The sequence below is a fragment of the Poecilia reticulata genome, linkage group LG6, assembly GCF_000633615.1.
Source record: "Poecilia reticulata strain Guanapo linkage group LG6, Guppy_female_1.0+MT, whole genome shotgun sequence".
NCBI classification, from domain to species: domain Eukaryota; kingdom Metazoa; phylum Chordata; class Actinopteri; order Cyprinodontiformes; family Poeciliidae; genus Poecilia; species Poecilia reticulata.
Window position 1 is genome coordinate 5111700 of NC_024336.1, and position 20498 is coordinate 5132197.

At 39.4% G+C, this 20498-nt stretch overlaps 1 protein-coding gene across 2 annotated transcripts; it reads left to right on the top strand.

Annotated features, from left to right (window-relative positions):
* The first annotated feature begins 790 nt into the window (after nucleotides 1-790).
* Nucleotides 791-15076, top strand: dnajc24 (DnaJ (Hsp40) homolog, subfamily C, member 24). 2 transcript variants are annotated; one of them, XM_008410938.2, is made up of 5 exons: nucleotides 791-966; nucleotides 1122-1249; nucleotides 7320-7449; nucleotides 13186-13254; nucleotides 14845-15076. In XM_008410938.2, exons 2-5 carry the CDS (start codon nucleotides 1148-1150, stop codon nucleotides 15057-15059), a joined length of 516 nt encoding a protein of 171 aa, XP_008409160.1. In that variant the 5' UTR covers nucleotides 791-966; nucleotides 1122-1147; the 3' UTR covers nucleotides 15060-15076. The 2 variants fall into 2 exon arrangements, with proteins under 2 accessions (XP_008409160.1, XP_008409159.1); XM_008410937.2 differs by having other exon boundaries at nucleotides 793-966; nucleotides 1073-1249.
* The last annotated feature ends 5422 nt before the right edge of the window (nucleotides 15077-20498 follow it).

Below are 20498 nucleotides of genomic sequence, written 5' to 3' on the forward strand. Positions count from 1 at the left end.
TTGTATCAGTTTTTTCTCGTTTTATATCTTTTGTTGTTAGAAAGTTGGTTAAGAAAGATGGACTGAAAATAATTAAAATGTATAGGCAAGTCTAGTAATCTTTCGGAGCTTAAAAACAGAGGGCTTAATTATCAAATCGGGATTAGTGCATCAGGGTTTAAAGGAAGCTGCCTGCCCGGTTCGCCATCTTCCCCGGAATGCTGAAATATCCATTCTCTCCTCTCCTCCCCCCATAACTTTGGGAAATAAAAAGCAACTGCTTCCAAATTCTCAAAAATTATGTGTGATGGCATACTAGACATTTCCTTAATCCAGTAATCTGTCATATTTTACATTAGAACGGGATTTACCAAAAAGTCTACACTTTGATCTTTTCAGGAAGTCTTTATTTTGGTGCCCTGCGATCAACCAGCTTCCATCCTCTTGTATCAGAAATGAAAAATTATAARTGCACACTACGTGTTGGAAACCTGTGTTTGTTGACTTGACTTTTATTTGTCAGGCTTAAGAGACAAAAGTTGGAAAAAGATCGATTCTCTTCGCGTTTAAAATAACACCAAACAGCGTAAAAAGACCTCCACACAAGACCTCGTTTATTTATTTATTTTTCTTATTTTGATAGCTGCCGATTAAACTAAAAGTTACAACATTGACATGATTATATGAATAGTTTTTACCGAGAAATCGATCAGAAGCGCCGTGAATATGGTCAGATCCGCCGGATCCACCTCTGGCTGCAATGCGCGCTCCCGACAGGGGAACAGAATTTCACAGGGGAACAGAATTTCTCACAAGACCGGAACTATTCTTTTTACCTCAGTTAGCGGAACTATAAGGATTAACGTCGTTTTCACGAGATTTAAACACCGACGGACAATATGCCCGTCCTTTTGATAATTTCTCTTTGTTTAATACGTGAACATTAGTTTTAGAACTATCCAGCCTCCAGTCGGACTTCTACCCCCAGTAAGTCCAGCTAGCTACTTAGAGTCTGGCGGTGTTGATACAGACATTTTACTAACCAGCTCCGCTTCCGGCGGCTCTGCTCGGGTTCTGCTGTCGTCTCATCCAGGTCTRAGGTGGAGATGACCTGAGGTTATCTGTGGTGAATCCCTTTTCAGGCGTTGTTCTGCGCGTCTGCAGAGACATGTGTGATCCGGAGCAGAAGGACCTGTATGCTGTGCTCGGTGGCAGCCCGTCGGACTCCCTGCAGCAGCTCAGACACAGATACCAGCAGCTGGCTCTGAAGGTCAGAAAACAGATTTACATCTTTCACTACCGGCTCTGTCCCAGCCTTGTTTCTGCATGGGAGGAAGAAAATACACTTTAGAAAATGAACGTTGGAGCACATTTTTTTCTATTGGATGAAAGCAGACTTACAGACACACACACTCCAGTAACCTGAAGTTTTGTCAATCAGGTTTCCCTGTTTTCAGTTAGTTCTTTCAGCCCTTAACTACAGGCTTGAGCCACGACATCAGACATTCAGCATCCAACCAAAGTAGATCTAAACAACATAGAGTATCTAAAAATTCCCATTAGCAGTTTCTCAGATCTCCACTGGGGATAAATGTTCTTTCTAACCTGTCAACGATTTTCTCTAGAACAGTGGTCCCCAAACTACGGCCCGYGGGCCGGATGCGGCCCGCCTCCACATTTGGTCCGGCCCCCTGAACAATACCAGAGAACATTTTGATTTTTTTTTCATATACCGTATTTTCCGGTTTATATGCGGATTTTTCTTCAACCACCAGGGGGCTCTTTAGCAGGAAGTGAATCATTGGAAGTCTGGTTACTTGCGCGCCAACATTGAGCCCACAAACAGCAAAATGAGTAAGAAACAGATCAGATGTCTTTTGAAAGTTTCTTTGCAAAGGGGAAAAGGCCCAGAGAAGAGACAGGAGAATGGATTTATCCCGGACCGGTAGGTGARTCCCACATTACAACCCCGCTCTGCGTAACATGCGGCGACCGGCTGCTAATGAGGCAATGAAGCTTCAAGCTGCTTCGCCACGTAGAGACCAAGCAGGCTGTACTCAAGCAACACACCTCAGGTGTCATTGTCTCTCATCACTCCCAGATGGGACCGTCTGGTTGCAGAGAAACAAGCTCATTGCTCCCGTTAGTCATTATCATGAGTTAAAATTTTCAAGAAAGTAAAATGTTCATTTTTGTGGCGCTTCTGTGTCTTATTTCAGTGGGATATATAAACGTTACCATAGCGACCAGAGTCAGAGCGTTTGGGCAGTGGTCGAGAGGAGAGGAGTCGAGCTTCGGCCGATTCTCCAAACCTCTGTGACCACAGAGCTGATAAAAGTCCAACAGGTTCGATTGGTTCGTGTTCAGCCACACGGCACGAACCGATTCCAGTCACGAAACATCCCGATTCCAGAGGATAATCCAGTAAAACCCCCAACATAGCGGGAATTTAGAATAACCAAACACGGATGACGATGTAGAAGCAATAGTGATAGTTTGTGGAGTCATTTTAAGAGATAAAAGACGTAATAAAAAGAAAAGGCGGTGGATGAAAGACGACGGGAGCAGCCGCTCTATTTGCTGCATTATGATTTGGAGGTGAATATGTTTTTCCATACATTCAGGTAACATTTTTACCTGAATAAACATAATAATGACTTTTTAGATTTAATAATAAACATTTCCACATATGATCTCCGATATCCACCGGACTCTTAGTTGCGCGATATGTCAGCTGTTTGGGATTCCCCTACGTCACCGCACTTTCTGATTGGCTACCTGTCACATTCAACAAGTTGTATTCTCGTTCCCAGTCAGGGAAAATCCCACAGGCTGCGATAAAAGGGCCAAGACGACCCAAATAGGGCATATTCAGTATTTAGTGGGAACACCAACATGCAGAAACCTTATCTGACTGTTCATCCCGCCTCACACTCCCCCTCTCCTGGGCCGCAACAAAATGTCCAAGTCTTGACCGGTCCGCGGTAATAAACAGGTTGGGACCACTGATTTAGCACATACTAGTAGCAACACGAAGGATCAGCACTTTTACTGCTACAGTTACGGTTCGGAAACGACCATAATCAGTTCAGTTAAATCTAAACTTGGCAACTTTTTCTTTTTCAACCTAATAAATGTGATATTCAATTGACCTGTTATTACTTAAATTKTGGGTGTCCGTCCCCCTCTGCTGCTGCTGCATTGTTGTGGAAAACCTAGAGCCGCAGACAGATCTGAGGCTTATATGTGTATGTTTACTGGTTTAAAAAAGCTTTGGGGTTGTGGTTTATAGTCTGGTGCGGCTCATAGTTCGGAAAATACGGACTATAATCCTTCCTGGATTTTTTCTGTGAAGAACCYAGAAAGAATTATTTGATTGTGCTTTCTGGAAAACGATATATTTTTTACATTTAGGCACTCCTGCAATTGTCTTTTTCTGTTTCACTTTTTCTGTTACAAACTGACTCCGGCCCCCACCAGAGAAGGAAAAAGTCATGTGGCCCTCACAGGAAAAAGTTTGGGGACCACTGCTCTAGAATAACGAAATGAAACAAAAGTAGACAATATTATTGATTTCATTGAATTGTGTTCAGCAGCTCTTTATCATGATTTATGAAAAGTGTTGAAGATGAAAACCAACTCTTGTGACTGACATCAAAACAGACACTCCTCCGATTCAGACTTGCCAACTTAGAAAAATATTTTGCTTTGGTTGGCACTAATTTGACGAATCATAGTCATGACATAGTGTGTGTAATATCACAGTCACAAAGTACTGCTTAGCCACAGTATTTAGTAGGACAGAGCATATCAGTTGATTAGTTAATCAACTTTATTTTTACCGTTTGGTTAATTTGGTAGTGAGTTGAGTCATTTTATTTGCCCCCCCTCCTCTCAACTCCACCCCAGCCTCAAACATTCTGTAGCCCCCAACAGGTTTTCTTCCTGAAAATGTCTGAATTTTCGCTTCATTAACCTATATTCCTATTAATTCTGATCAGCATTCCTGTTCATTCCCACAGCATGATGCTTCCACCACCATGGTGATGCTTCCACCACCATTGTGATTGTGTGTTCAGGGCAGTGTTAGTTTTCTTATATAAAGTGTTTTGCACTCAGTCAGTCAGAAAGTTTGACTATCGTTTCTACTGACCAGAGCACATTCTTTCACATTTTTGTGTTCCAGCTGGGTTTGTGATAAACTGCGGAGGAGACTTCCGCCAACATTTTTTTCCAAAAATGCCTTATATTGCCATCTTCCATCAAGGAAGGAAGATGGCAATATAAGGTTTATAAAGGGGAAAATACATGTTTGAAATGGAAAGGATTACATTCTCAGAGAATTATATGGAAGGATTTATTAAGAACAGGAAGTACTGTACTTGACTAAATGGTTTTATATATAGGGCATAATTTGAGTCTCTCAAAGTATATAAAGAATTTAAAATGAATGAAGTAAATGTAAAGATGAGATTTTTTTTTCTTTTTTCCTTCCTGTGATATTTATGTGACCAGAATTTTCTTTTTTTTCTCCTTTTACAATTATTCCCCATCATGTTTTATATATTCTGCACCTGTGCAATGCACATTTGTGTTAGATTTTCTTTTTTATGCTTTCAATGTGCAAGTTTAAAAAAAAGGGAAAATAACTTTTTGGTCTGCTGCACCTGGCTTTATAAATCTGGTTGTTTTCGGTGAAAGTCATTTTTGGGTTTTGGACCAAAGTGCACTTTTAGTACATCCATTCATGTATGGATCCTATGCAATGTTTTCTAAATGAGAACCCTGTGTGTCTGTGTGCAGCACAGCTGATGGTTGTGCTGCAGAGCAGGGTGCAGATACTGCAACTTTCTGGCCAATCATCTACCACAGATCCTTAGAAAACATGACCTGCTGATTCCCATTTTATATACTTTTTGTTTTGTCTAAAAAGTGACTAATTGCAGCCACAAATTAAGTTGGTAACAGTGGGATGACTGTTGTTAATCATGCAGGTGCAGATGAGACGTGCTGGGCAGGTCTGCTAGTCATCTCTCACAACAGAGCAAAAGGGAGCAGTGGCCTTTTTTTTAATGGTTTTGCAGAAGTAGTTGAGATCATTTGATTAGATYGGTTTCATGTGTAAGCAGAGCCTTTCTCCCAAAATGAAAGAAATCAGGCTGATTTATGGGTGCAGAGCTGTGGATCTATCAGTGCCTCCAGACTTGCTGTGTGTTGGTTGGTCAGCCGGTGGTCCATCTTCTCTATGTTCACATGATGGATCGAACAGATGAATGTTTGACATGTTGCATGTTAAAATATAATCCAGTATTCACTCATTCACGGTGCTTTTAATTCATTGTTTTCTGATAAACGTCTGACGCTGCCTCTGATGGTGATTTCAGTTGTATCAGACTTCCTACTTTACATTCATGCCTTTTACACATTTCCGTAGTGTCAAAGAGGGAAGCCATTTCTTGTTTTTACTTTCTACTTTGCTATTAATGGTAAATTTTAGTCAGAAATAATATCTTTTCCCTTTTTTCAAGAAGAGGTGACCTAATAATGTTCTGCCAGTATTTTGTCACATGTCTTGATTCCTGACAAGAAAATTAACTGCATTGTTGGAAGCGAGGGGCTAATGAGCGGTTCCTTTACCCAGCATTCCCTGCTAGCTAGCTGTATCAACTTTTTACCGAACAGAAAAAAAATCATTTTCCAAATATAAAGAATAATTTCTCATAAATTCTAGCTGATTAACTGCATTAAATCATAAGGCTCCTTAATTATATATATTATATGGTTTAATCACACCAATGCTGTTGAATAAATGTTATTTTTTTTAGCTATGAGGGATTTGATAGCTAGAGGTAGTTTTTATTTGTCAGGGAGCCTAATCTGTACACTTCATTCACAGGAATGAGGTGAATATATTGAAAAAATAATTATTTTCAGATCCACAGTAATAAAATTTTATTTGACCAGCATTATTTTGAATCTTACCACTAAAAACTTGTAATTGCTTTTTTAGTGTTTGCACTGACATATTTAATAATGAAGTAAGATCTAAACAAACATGAAATGTATCAGTTTTATGGGGAATGCTGAGGGAAATCCAGACTGAGTGTTTGGATTATCTGAAGAAAGATGAAGCTTTTCAAGATGGCTGTTATTGTCTCTCACCCTGAAAATTAAACTCAAAATTTTCCCAAATTAATTTGTAATGTTAAAGTACCTGACCAAAATCTAAAGTAACATTTGGTAGGATTCACCACAAGAATTGGTCCAGCAGGTCATTTTGTCAGGAGAAATACCTCAGTTGGAACAGGACACAAGTATTTAGAGTTGGGTCAGGTACTGTTACTCACAACCAACTCGGGTTTTAACCCCGTCACCATTTGGCCTGTTGACTGTTGTTGACCTTTGGCTTTTGCCTGATCAGGTCACTCTGTGGCTGAGCCACCACTGTTTCCATGGCCCTGATGTCTCAGTGGTTTGTCTCTCTGGGTTCAGATTCAAATTATGACTTTGTTGGAGAAGCTGGCTCCAACAATATCCTTTGTTTTTCGGGCAAAAGCAAATGAAATCTGCTGGAAGATTCTAAATATATTTTACAATGTTGATCCAGTTTTGATTGATTGGGCTCCTTGTTGAATCTGGTTCAACAAGGAGATTGATGTCCATCATTGTCTGTCATGATCTTCATGATCTAACTATTATTATTATTATTATTATTGTTGTTGTTTATTATTATATTACTTGTTTTTCCATGTTTTCTCTGGTGTTGTTGTGACACCAAGACCAAACAGAATCTGTTGTTCCTTCCCATCTTTTTGTTGATATTTTGTCATATTTTGATTAGGGGTGCACTGATTTATTGGCCAGCCAATTTATTGGTGCCAATTTCTTTAATTTTGGGAGATTGGAGATTGGCTGATTTGCACGTGAAGCCGATCTTTTCCACCATTCTTATCTACCTCAACAAAGGTCTAAAAATTAACCACTGTTCTCTGTTGCTCTGCTGCGATAGACGTTTGTAGTTGATGATAGTTACCCCACTGTTGTCAACTCAGCAATTTTCTTGCTATATTTATCAATATCTCATACAAAAAAAAATTGTATTGGCCAAAATTAGAAACGGCCAATCAGACTTTTTAATGATCAGTGATCAGATGGAAAACTGTTTGGTTCTAAATCTAACTGCTAACCCTGATATTTTGTTGACCTGTTATCGGAGTTCATATCCCCACCTTCTCCTGCTTATTTCCTCACCAAAGTTACAGAAATCTGTAACAATATCTTTGAGGGTTTAAATACTAGTGTGTGTGTGTGTGTGTGTGTGTGTGCGTGTGTGTGTGTAGCACCATCCAGACCGTCTTGGAGGTGAAAACCCTGCAGAGTCTAGCGTGAAAACATTTCTTGAAGTTGATGCAGCCTGGAAGATTCTTGGTGACCAAACCACAAGAAGAGAATATGACCTGCAGAGGAGAGGTGAGGGCGACCATTTCATTTCATATTGYTATTACTTCAGCGTTTTTCTAGAGGCACATCAGCCACATCTCATTCTGATTAGAGATAGCCAGCTGCTTTTGAATATTTAATATTTTCATATTTGGCTGTGTTGCCATATTGTACCATTGCTCTGCTTAAGCACCTATTGGGACTGTCTTTTCAAATCAGTGGGTTCATATTTAGCTAAGCAGCCTTTCTCCATGCTTGTTTGCATGTTGCAGGAAATATTTAAATTATATTGCAAGTCATTTTCCAAGATAATCTGAAGTTTACAAAATAAGCCAACATAATGTAAAGAAGAAATCTTGTTTCTTTCTCATGGTACATTCATGAGAAATAACTTCACTTTTTTGATTTGAACAAATGGCTGCAATGAAACAAAGAGTGAAACTTTTAAAGGGTTTGGATATTTTCTGTAGCCACTGTAACTGCAGACACTGATGTGTCTTCTTATTCAGTGTATGTAAACTTGTGGTTTATTAGGTAAAACTGACTTTGTGCAGAGATTCCTGCTCTCAACTGTCTTCTTGAGGTCTTGATCAGATGTTTGATCTCAGCTGGCAGACCTTCCCCAGATTTGCTAGAATAAGGCATAAACTATGGTTCTGATTGATATTTTTCTGGTCTACAATTTTATTGATCCACTTCTCTAGTCCTCTGGTTTTACTGATTTTATTTAACTGTGCTTTCCTGCTAAAAGGAGATTGTTCCAACTGGAATCCACCCAGTGACCAAACAAATTCCCTTTCCTTCTTTCTTTCAGTGTTTTCTTTACTATGTGATATTTTGAGGCAGAAACTGACATTTTTAGGAACTGTGCAGTTGAAAAATCTTAAAATAATTAATGTTTGTGGTGTAAATAACTTCATGTCAAGTTAAATCAGTTACTATCCAGTGGTTTTATCAACAGCACTAAACTTCAAATGTATTATTGCCATCTTTCAAATCTGTCAAGATTTTAAGTATCTGCAGAGCATCTACAAAGTATTCACAGCGCCTCAGGTTTTCTACATTGTGTGTATTAAATAATCTTTCCTCCGTTGCACACACAAGTACCCCATTATGACAATATGGAAAATGTTTGAGTATTTTGTAAATTTAATACAAATAGAAAATCAGGAAATCTCATTTTCATGTTTTTCTTTTGTCAAAAAACTATAAATATTGCTGGGAATAAATATTTTCATAATTTCATATCCAAAAAGATCTCACTTTGTTCTGTAAACCAGTAAGTAACAAATTATTTATTTTAAACATTCAAAAGCAAAAATCTGACTGGAGTTTCTCAGAACAGTGTGTCGTTTTTAAAGGTCACTGCCTCTCTAGTTTTTATAGATGACTTCTGCAGATTCACACATTGATGACATAACATTCACACTCAGTGAAAATGGTTGAGACTTTGACTTTGACAAACAATTTAATTCAATTTATTTATATAGCACCAATTCACAACAAATGTCATCTTAAAGCGCTATAAAAAATCATTTTAATTCAATCGTACATACATTCCAATTGATCCTAGTTATCAACTAATTAATAAAATGAGTTTCAAATGTTTCTAAGAAAATCCAGCAAGTCATCATCTGGCTGAAGACCCAGACATGACCCATGTTCAAGGCCTCAGTCCTACAGTACATGACCCTGTCCAGTCTGTCCTCTAGATCAGTGGTTCTTAACCTTTTTTGAGGTACCGAACCCACCAGTTTCAAATGCGCATTCATTGAACCCTTCTGTAGTGACAAATAAAATATGATCCCCCCCCTGGCCCCCCACAAATTCAAGACATAGGGGTGACCCAACCAGAGTCTAGTTGGGTCACTGCAAGATCATTAATTCTTCTTAAAAGGTAGAGTCTATGAGAACAGTTCTTCAAAATATAGTCATTGTTTTCAGCAAAGTTGAGCTGACTGTCCAGCTCAACTGGACAGTCAGCCAGTTGAGCTCAAAGTTGAGCTGGACCGGGTAGATTTTAAATACCCGGTCCTTGGGTATTTAAAATCTGCCACAGTTTCAACAGGTTGGCCATCGAGAGAAACTGGAACCACTTTAAGGTCTTGTTTAGATCATTTAATTAGCTCTACATTCTTAAGAGAATGAAAAATTAATAATAAATAATAAAGACTTTGCAGTATTCTGATTTAGTAATGTAATTACATTAGTTGTGTTACCACCCCCACGCCACTAGAGGCAGTACCAACYCCGAAAAGATGCGACTAAGGAGCAGATTTAGAAGTACACCGAAAGTTACAGAATTTGGTAAAAACTGAGCTTTGCGAAAGTAATTAAAGACAAAAGTTCAAATCCATGCTGAGAGTGGAGCTCCTTCAATCAGTGCTCCTCCGCAGCACTGATTGGCTAAGCAATGTAACGTGATCCTCTGCAGCAAGTGATGGCAAAGCGGGGCGTCATCACGACTTTACACAAGTGTGTCTTTACCTCCGCGGCAGAGGCTCCACCGAAYCCCTGAGACCGACTCATCGAACCCCTGGGGTTCGATCGAACCCAGGTTAAGAACCACTGCTCTAGACGATGCAGTCATCCTGTATCCTTAGTAGTCAAGCACCCCAAAGCATGATGCTTCTACCTCCATGCCTCACAAAGTGAAATCTTACCTGGAGCCCCATCTGAGGGAGACTAACAGTCATCTGGAGTTTCTTCCATTTTCTAATATTTGCTCCAACAGTTGTTACCTTCTCACCAAGCTGTTTGCCTGTTCACCTGTCAGCCTGTCCAGCTGTGTCTGTAGTTCTGTCCCTGTTGTCCTTAGACTCCAACTTCTTCCCCATGGTGGAGAAGCTGAAGTCTGAGTGTGCGGACAGGTGTCTCTTATTAAGATAACACGTTCAAACAGACAGAGGATATCAGGTCTGTTAGAGATCAAATTCTTTGGTAGATGATCAAATACTTATTTTGGGTAATAAAATGGTARTTACTTGTTTGAAAATCATACAATGAGATTTTTATTGTTGGGATGATGATAGGTCATATATTTTCATTTAAGGAGTTTGAAAAAATTGAGTCTTAATATTTTACAGTAAACAAATGCCCCCACAGTCCTTCCAACACCTCCCAACCCCCAAACCAAACCAGGGGCTTTCCTGGTGAGACTCAACAGTGCTAATAATCTCACTACTGCTGCCCCTCATCATTGGTTCCAGTGCAAATTATCACTAGATTAGCAGCCATTTTTCTTCACTTAGAGCAACACTAATTAAGACCTACACCAAATTTAGCACTAATTATTAGTGCTTCAAAGTATTTATCACCATCCAACGGTTCAGCTTGATAATCACCCTGTTCTCGACAGTGAATTGTTGTAAAAATGTGTGAACATCTGTCTTTTCACCTGTCCATTTTTATATTCAATCTGTCCACATCCCAGCCGTCTTTTAATGTTGGCCATCTCTCTCGTTATACAAATACAGTGCATCAAGAATTTAATAGACAGCATTTAACATTTTTATCAGTTTATGGTAGACCTTTATTCTAAAACTGATTACAGATTTTTTCCCCTGAATATTCTTCTCACAAAACGTCACAATGATAAAGTGAAAGTTTTTCGAGTTTTAACACATTTCTCAGAAAATAAAGAAGTCACATTCATAAATGTCCTTTGCCCTTTGGTAGAACACTGACCGTCCTTCAGCTGCTTCTCCAACCTAATTTGAGTCCAGTTGTTACAAATGGGGTTGACTGGACATGACATAAAATGTTTATTTATTGCAAAAACAGACTAGAAAAACTAAAACCTCCGGTTTGACCTGGACTTCAAGCATCAAACCTGGACAAAAATCATCTGGGGCCTCATGCATAAAGTGTGAATGTGCACAGAAAAATGTGCGGTGCCAGGCGCAGAGCTATAAGGGGGGTCTGGGGGGACGGCTGCCCCCAGACCTGGGCCCGGATGGGTGCCCGGGTCTGGAGGTGCCAGGGAGGGAGTAATGGTTTCAAGTCGCTTTAATGTCTGATTATAGACATTAAATAATCAGACATGTGTATGCAATCACATTTATATAAGTAGCTGCGCAAAGGTGAGCCGCATAATTGTGGAGCGCTTTGGCTCTGATGGTGAACATCGCCAAATTGCCAATAGAAGGGTTCAGAGGGAGGAATTGATCAGACATCATATTGATCTACTGGGAAATGTTGATGATGGTTTATGAGCATTAACGCACGACTCTTTTAGGTTTTGATCAGAGCTCCAGGATGATCAGTCTGAGCAAAACCTAAAGAAGGAGCCGTGCGGTACCAGTACCGGTCCAGCTGCAGTCATCCTTCAGTCGAGCCATGCCCACTTTGTGAATGCGCCTTATGGACATAAAGCATCTTTATTCTGTAAATGTACAACTTGTACACATGATTCTGCTACTTAGAATAAACGTCCACTTTACCCACTCAAAGGACTCTCTGTCTGTCTTTAAATCCCGGCTGAACACTTTGCTGTTCAAACATGATCTCTTTTTGGATTTTTTTTTTCTTCAAAATATATTTTTATTTTGTGAGGTGACATTATGTGCCCTTAAAGCACCTTTTAAATAAAATATATAATTAATATTATTATAAATACTTAAACTGCTTCAAACAAGGACGTTGCCATGGTTATTGCTTCACGTGGTGGCAGACTTCCGGGTATTTATACTAATTTACATATGTATTTGTGGGTAGCAACAGAGCGGACCAGCAGCTGTGCTCTATTTCCCGCAAATTAGGATTTATAAAGGAAAGGTGCGGTGCCACGGCTTTATGCATCCGATTTTTTTTGTGCGCCGCACTTTTCTAAATGTTTCCGTACGCCAAGTTTTAGTGTGAAAATTGCTCACTCTTTTATGCATGAGGCCCTTGGACTCCAGGATTGGTACTCTGAAGCCTCGTGGTGGCAGCATCCTGCTCTGGGAGTGGTTTTCTGTTGCAGGAACTGGCTGACTGAATAGAGGGTGAGAAGAAAGCGGCAAGTTGAGAGTGAACCTCTAAGTGTGGTCTAGTCAAAACCCAGACTTAAATCCAGCTGAACACCTAAACTAAGCATGTCTCAGCCCATCCAGCCTGACTGAGCTTTAGGAGGTTGGTAGAAAAGCCCAGCTGGCCGGCAGCAGCAGGTGATGCTGGGGAGCAACCGCTGCATTAAGCTGACCAATTCAAAGTCATTTAAAAGGTTTCTGTCTAAGGAACTCTCTTAAACCTATTTTTCTTTGTCAGACTGTTGCTATAACCAAACCTGTTCTATAAGTTGACCACCGGCTTCTGTGTAAATAAACACCTAATTTAAAAGGGATGAGGTTCAGACTGAGCTCATTAAGCACCTCTGGCATAAATCACAGCCACTTTTCAGAATGGATTTGTTTCAAGTCTGCTATGGTGTTGGCTCCATTGGCCCAGATGTGACCGTCAGCCTCTAGGACTAAGTGATCTGGATTTCTACTTGTGCTACTGCTGCAGGGAAGATGTTAACCACCTGTCCTCTGTTAAATCTTCCTGCTGCTTTTTTTTTTAGCTTCTAGCTTGTTGCCATGGTAATGCAGTACTGGCCCCTTTGATGCTGGAACACCCATCCACTGACACTGGTCATTTTCATTGTTCTGTCTGAGAGAAGATAGAACAATGAAATGATTTGGCCTCATCTAACTGCTGATATCTGTTRTGTGTGTGATGATGTGTGTGTATCTGTTAGCTCTACTACTGTTTCAGCACTATAGTCATGCTGTGATCCTTCTGCAGCACAGGAACTGAAACAGGACTGGACAGTAGATTCTACCGTCGACCTAGAGGACATGACATGGGAGACAGGTAATGACACGTTACATTAAAACCTTCTCTAGCAAGTCGGACATGTTTATTCATGTGTTTCTGCTTGAATCTCTCCCCGACAGTTTTATGAGCTGATTCACATGTAAATGTGAAATGAACTCTGTTCAGGAAAGACTTTCTTTAAAAAAAATTATGTGAAATTTTACATCCAAAAATGATTGGATTGGAGAAACATTGCCTGGTCTTGATTACAGCTTAAACACTCAGTTGGGAGGATCAGGATTTGATTCTGATTACTTCAAAGTCCCATTTAAAAAGGCAGGGAGGGTTAACTAATTCTGAGCAGAAAGCAGATACTCTGTCATACTCAGGGTTTTCAGTTTCAGAACAGGAGATATCAACAAGGAACTCAATTCTGAATCAAGTTACCCCTGGCCTAAGTAGGAGCGTGAGTGTATTAGAATTTGCCCAGGTCCCTCTTGAAAATTAGATCTGGATCTCAATGGGGGTTCACCTGGTTAAATAAGGGAAATAAAAAAAATTTAAAAAAAAGAATCCCTCAAATGCACAAAGCACAAATGACGATGATTCACCATGGCAACGGGAGAAATAAAGAAGCCTGAAAGTCCGTATTTCTTGCCAATAGAGTTGGAAATTTTAATGATGCATACTAAAATATCAAAACATATGAAACAAAAAATACAAAAACAAAAGTACAGAAATACTGTTACTGCTCCAGAATAAGCAAGAGTTCGATTTAGCAGAGAATTAACAATATTCTTAACACTACATTTATTTTAAAGGAGAGTGCTTTTTTGGACAAAATATCAATATCTACTGTACACCCAAAAGCATATGTATGAATTATGTGTCAAAATATGATACAAACTACATTTTTGCTTTCACTGATACCTGCAATACTGTTGAGTTCTTCTGTTATTAGTCTTGTGGTTCTGTGAGTATATGGACCTAAACTGTGCAGCAGGGACGCCAAAATGTTCAAGTCACAATCATCTACAGTCTGACAGTGGGAGGACTCTTGCCTAAAAAGCTCCGTTATAAAATAAAACTTCTTTAAAAACTAATAAATTTGTGCCTGATACCAATAACATAAATAAAAGAAAAATCAATCTGACCTGCTGGGGGTTGAACTCCAGTGTCTCACCTGACAGGTGGAGAAAAGCAAGATTCACATCCACTTCTTAAATTAGGCGTCGCATAGCATGGAGGTATGAGCTCAGGTTCTGCACACACTGGTTGGCTGATTAATTTTGATAACATGACAAATGTCTTGATTCTATTTGCATTTAACTTATTTATCAGGTTTAGGTGACTTAATAAGTCGAGTACGGTATTTAAAAGTTAGYATTGTGGGTGTTTGGGTGTTTTTGTGTGCAGACAAAGTTCCATTGGTGCACTACATAAAGTCATGTAGTACTACATGTGTAGTAATTGTTTAATATTCCATGAAAATTAAAAATTTTCAGTTCAGTTCTAAACTGTAGGAATTGCTCAGGACCTCTGATATTCTGGTCCAGTTTTTATAATCTATAATCAGCTAAATTTTATTTGTGAATCAGTTGTTAGCATTTGTCGACTCGTCACTGATCTTTTGCGTTGTCGTTTTAGATGAGTGTGAATGCAGCTACAGCTGCCGGTGTGGAGGAACATTCAGCGTCTCGAAGGAGGAGKTGGAGGAGGAGACACAAAGGAGGCTGCAGGAGCTTAATGAGCAGGAAATGCACCAAGGAGCGCAGAGCGGSGTCCTCGTCTGCTGCGATACCTGCTCACTCACTATTTATGTCACTTGGTCGCTAAATAAAAAGATGCAAATGTCAAAATAAATATTTTTTAAATGCAGCGTATGAGTCCTAATTAAATGGTTACCTTGTTCTTGAGCATATTGGCACAACTTGCACTSTGTTGGTGAGAAGATGCACCTTTCCTACCAGTCAACACAAAGGTGAAGTGTCTTCAACTGCTGTCAGGGTTTCAGTCGTAGCTAATTCCTGTCAGGGGTTTTAGTAATGTTATCAGGAGCAGTCAGACATTCAGCAGCAGTTAGGAACCCCACAGGAGTCTTCCTGCGACCTGCTGCTCCCTCCGAGGAGCGTGCTGCATGTACAGACTTGCCATTAGCAGCCATGATGCTACTTAGCAAACCTAACACTTGGCAGACAGATGCACAAAATAAACCAAAGACTGACAGAGGTTTGTAAATAAGTGTGTCTGCCTTCACATTTAAGAAATTATCACTTTATTWAATTTTTTTTTTAAATTTTACATTAAAGTACAAAATATGTGGTGGTACATTATATGAATGAAAAAAGCGCATAAAACAAAGCAGGAAATAGTTTTAATGAAGGAATATTAACTGTGAATGTATGAGCAATAATGTTAATATGAATGACTATCATGGAGCAATAAAAAAAAACTAAGAATATTCATAAATCAATAAATTATGAGAGACGGGTAAACACAATGGATCTATTAATAGTTATATTATTTCTAAGTTGGGTTTGTCACATTCCATGCAGAAACTACCTGGGATGAGACGGGAAAATGCATGGAGGAAAAAGGCAGGGCAAAAATAGGAATGAATAATRCATTAATTGTTATTTATAGAAAGGATCATATTAAATTTATTACACAAATGCTATATTCTATTGAAATGTGTTCATTGAGTACATTTTTCCAATGTGCCAGACTGAATGTCTGAATGAGTAATGGTGGTGGTGAAGACATGTTTGTAATGGGAAGAGGCAGAAAACCTGCTTGGGTTGTGTAGTGGATTATGTGAAGTATTTTATATTGAGTGAGCTGAAGAATATAATTTTTTGTCATATATGATATATAATTGCACATTTTWATTCAGAAGTCATAATCCGAGTTTATATTCAGATCTAATTGCCATTTTGAAGTAGGTATAGATATTATTGAACCAATCCTGTTTAACATTCTGTATATGTAATTTTAAATAGTCCAGTAATTTATGCATTAGTTTCTATAATCTATTCAACTGCACAGTGGCGCAGTTGGTAGAGCTGTTGCCTTGCAGTAAGAAGGTTCTAGGTTCGATTCCCGGACCCAGTCTTTCTGCATGGAGTCTCCATGTTCTCCCTGTGCATGGTGGGTTTTCTCCGGGTACTCCGGTTTCCTCCAAAAACATGACTGTCAGGTTAATTGGCCTTTCCAAATTGCCCCTACGTGTGTGTGTGTGTGTGTGTGCGCGTGTGCGTGTGCGTGTGTGACTGTGTGTCTCTGTGTTGCCCTGCGACAGACTGGTGACCTGTCCAGGGTGACCCCGCCTCTCGCCCGGAATGTTAGCTGGAGATGGGCACCAGCAACCCTCCYGACCCCACTGAGGGACAAGGGTGTAAGAAAATGGATGGAGGGACGAGCCAAGAGGACCGGAGCAAGTGGTCACGACGGACTTCGTGCTACGCTAAGTGGGCTAACACGTTAGCGCCACGGTTCTGCTGCAGCCATTGAGCCTCTGCGAAGTTGAGAGGAGGAAGTGCATCGCAGCATTTTCGATGTTTTCCCCGAATTGCAACTCTCTCAAATTGTGTTTTTTTTCCCCCTTGTCCTCTCTCTGGGATTTAAACGTCTACTCGTTGGTCACAGCCCTGCAATGTTTCGTTTATCTGTTTATCTGGACGATACGCTAGCTTGGACATTGCTTGGACATAGCTTGGACATTGCTTGGACATAGCTTGGACATTGCTTGGACATTGCTTGGACATTGCTTGGACATTGCTTGGACATAGCTTGGACATAGCTTGGACATTGCTTGGGGTGCCCCGGTTTCAGGGAATTGTGTCCATTAATAGTTTAGTTTAGTCTGCCTTATGTGAGAAGTATATGTTGTGTTTTTTTTGTTTTTCCTTAAATCTTAAGAGTGTTTACAGCTTACAGTTCAACTGGTGATTAACAGTGAGGGTTCCATGTCACCTTAGTTAATAAAGTGAAGCTGAATGATTTTGCCTGAAATTCTGTTTCTCTGGGTCATATTCGTTACAAACCAGGTCTGGTATTGCCTACATAACGGTGTACCTGATCGATGTCGAACCCAAGCACTCACCATTTTAGTTTTCCTCAGAGTGGTTTAAGGTGCCACATAAGTATTTATCAAACTTTTGGTGTTTCTATAGTGATAGATTAAGGCACCAAATACTGAAAAACTTGGCAGGTTGTTTTTTACATTCCAAAATATGCTCACTAATCACAATCAATGTATATTGTTTTTAGTTATATTTTCCATTAGGGAATTGCTTATTAGAAACATATCAATCCGTGAATATGAACTATGAGCAGAAGAGAAAAAAGTAAATTCTTTGGAGAAAGGATGTAGTAATCTCCAACTACCACTAAGACCAAATTCACTCATATGTTGTTTAATTACTTTTGGTGATTTCTGGGTGGATCTGTGGTTAGATTTTGTTTTCTTATCAAGGGATAGGGTTAATACCATATTAAAGACCCCAAATACTATTATTTGGGAGTCCAAAAATTCTGAAAGTATCGTAAAGAAATATAATAATAATAATAATAATAATGTGCTTTCTGTATTTGGACCGTAAACACTGGCTATTGTTGGTGTCTGTACACAGAAATATTATTATAAACTGACCTTCAGGATGCACAGTAGTTTTATGATGTATTATTTGTATATTTTGCTATCAATCAAAATGCATAGTCTTCTTTGTCTTGAGTTATAGTTTGAATAAAATGTTTTTAGATCAGTACAGTCAGTTAAAAATTATAATTCTGTCTGGTTGATGCAAAAAAAACAAAAAAACATTTTTATTCTGCCCTGCGACAGACTGGTGACCTGTCCAGGGTGACCCCGCCTCTCGCCCGAAACGTTAGCTGGAGATGGGCACCAGCACTGAGGGACAAGGGTGTAAGAAAATGGATGGATGGATATTTTTATTCATGCAGATCTTGAGTAGTACTGGTATAAACTACACAAAAGGTCCAGCCTCACTCTGGACTTTGAGTGCAGTCTGCGCCCTGATGGCTGTAGATCATCATCCTCACAGAGCTGCTGAGAAGGTGCTTGGAGTTTGGTTTTCTGGTTCATGTGTTAGATGGAGAAGCAGAAAACATGCTAAGTTTCCCCTCAGATATTTGGATGTGGGTGCTGTGGGTTTAATCATGCATGCGTTAATGGGGAATTCACACCTTTTAAAAAACCCCAGCTTTTTCTTGTCACAGTGCAGGTTAGTACCAAAATATATGAAATATCTGTTGCTGTTGTTGTCGTCCTACAAACTAAAATCTAAGACGATAGCATGTTGTTTTGCGCCCTCGAAAATGAAGCTGTCAATGCGAAGCAGTCATAACCCAGAAGTTCAGAACCGATGACCTAAATGGTAGAGCTATTCTCCTCTCAGCAGGGCTCCTGACACACAAAGGATAAAGACTGATAATGACTTTGCTCTCCCTGATCACAACCTGCAAAGGTTACAGCTGACAGGAGCTCAGTGTGAAGATCACCTCTTATCCATCCATCCTCCCATCCATTCGTCACACTCTACTTGAAAAGTAAGGAAGAGGGCAAAGAAAATTGTCATTTAATAGAAAGAGAGCACTAAGGTGTGGTGTTGTTCACTAATTATGGTTCCCTAGAATGTTATCACCAATAGGGACTGATTCATAGACGATTATCTACTGTCATAAAAAGGGGATGGGTCAGGGAGGGGTGTGTGTGTGTGTGTGTGTTGGGGTGGGGGATGGTGGCTGACAGCTGATGTTTAATTAAAGGGTTGAAAGAATATTGACGTGACAGACACAGACACATGCTGGGCACAAAATCACTTTCACCAACACACGACCTACAATTAGGGCGCTTTAGATCACTTTCCACCAAGTAACGACACAAAAGCAGCCATTTACACAAAGCCCTCAGCTCCATGTGACGTCATTATCTAACACCTGAATGTGTTCGAGCCATCTCTGCAGAGTCCGACCACACCTCTTCTTTGTGAAGCACTTCCAACTTTCTGTTAATCGCCTGCTACGTTAGACAGAACACAGTTTTCAACAGATTACGATATCAATGAAAAGTTAATTAATTTGAGTAACTCAATTTAACTCAGATTCATTAATGAGTCAAATATGTTCTATAAGTCAGATGTCTTATGCAGTTGTTGATATGCTTCATGTGTTTTGTTCCAGTCAGCTTTGATGATTATGGATTATAGCGAATGAAACCCAAAACTCAGGTCAAAGAGCATTGACTGATACAACAACTAACACTCAGAACAACCTACAGAAAATGATTGTTCACAGAACACTGTGTCCAAATGTGTTGATGGAAAATTTAACCCTAACTAAACATTTGGATAATCAACAGGCTTGAGCACATTGTGAAGCACTGTCCATTCAAAAGCCTGGGGAATATTCACAACGTGGATTCAGGTGTCGACTCGATTCCGATCCAGATTCAGATCTGGATTCAGATCCGACACACACAAGCACATCTGGGACATGGAATACATCTGTCGTTCTTTCCACTCCTGAACAGCAGAAAACTTACATTGACTAAGGAGAATGAAAGGACTGCTGCTCTGAGTTCCAAAGTCTTTTTAGATCAAAGTACATTTTATATGTATTTTGAAAGTCAAAGTCTCAGACTCTACAGCAAGAGTGGAAAAGTACAGAATTTGTGTTGCTTGAGGTCCAAAGAAAAACATCCATAGTCAAGGATTTCTGGASCAATGCTTSTTACTCCTGTTCTTCCAATGTGTTTTATTGAGTCAGTCTTAGCAGTGATACTACTAAGAGAGCTTAGAGCATTTTATGGGACAAAATATGGGACAAAAAAGAAAATCTTCTGTTTGTCCCATATTTTGCTTAAAACATGTAGCTTCATAACAGGAATACAGTTTGTATTCCTGTTAGTARTAGTGCTTTCAGTATCTAAGGCTAGATTTAGTGCTCTGGTTTTTATTTATTTAACATTGTACCCTAAGAACACTGGTTTTATTTAATTTTTCAATAATAACCATTTGTTGATTTCTTTTTAGAAATGTTTTCACATAGTTCAATTCATGTCTTACACACCAATAATGAGAGTTTGTAAAATTAAAGTATTTATTTACCAAACTTAAAAACTAAAGTAGACCACACATGAAATCTCAGAATATACACTTGGAATATTTTACTCTGTGTGTAATGAATATATAATGACTTGCATTAAATATAATGAATATCAAATGACTTGCAGGCCTGCAAGTCATTTGCCAAACATTCACTTACTTTATTCACGGGGGCGT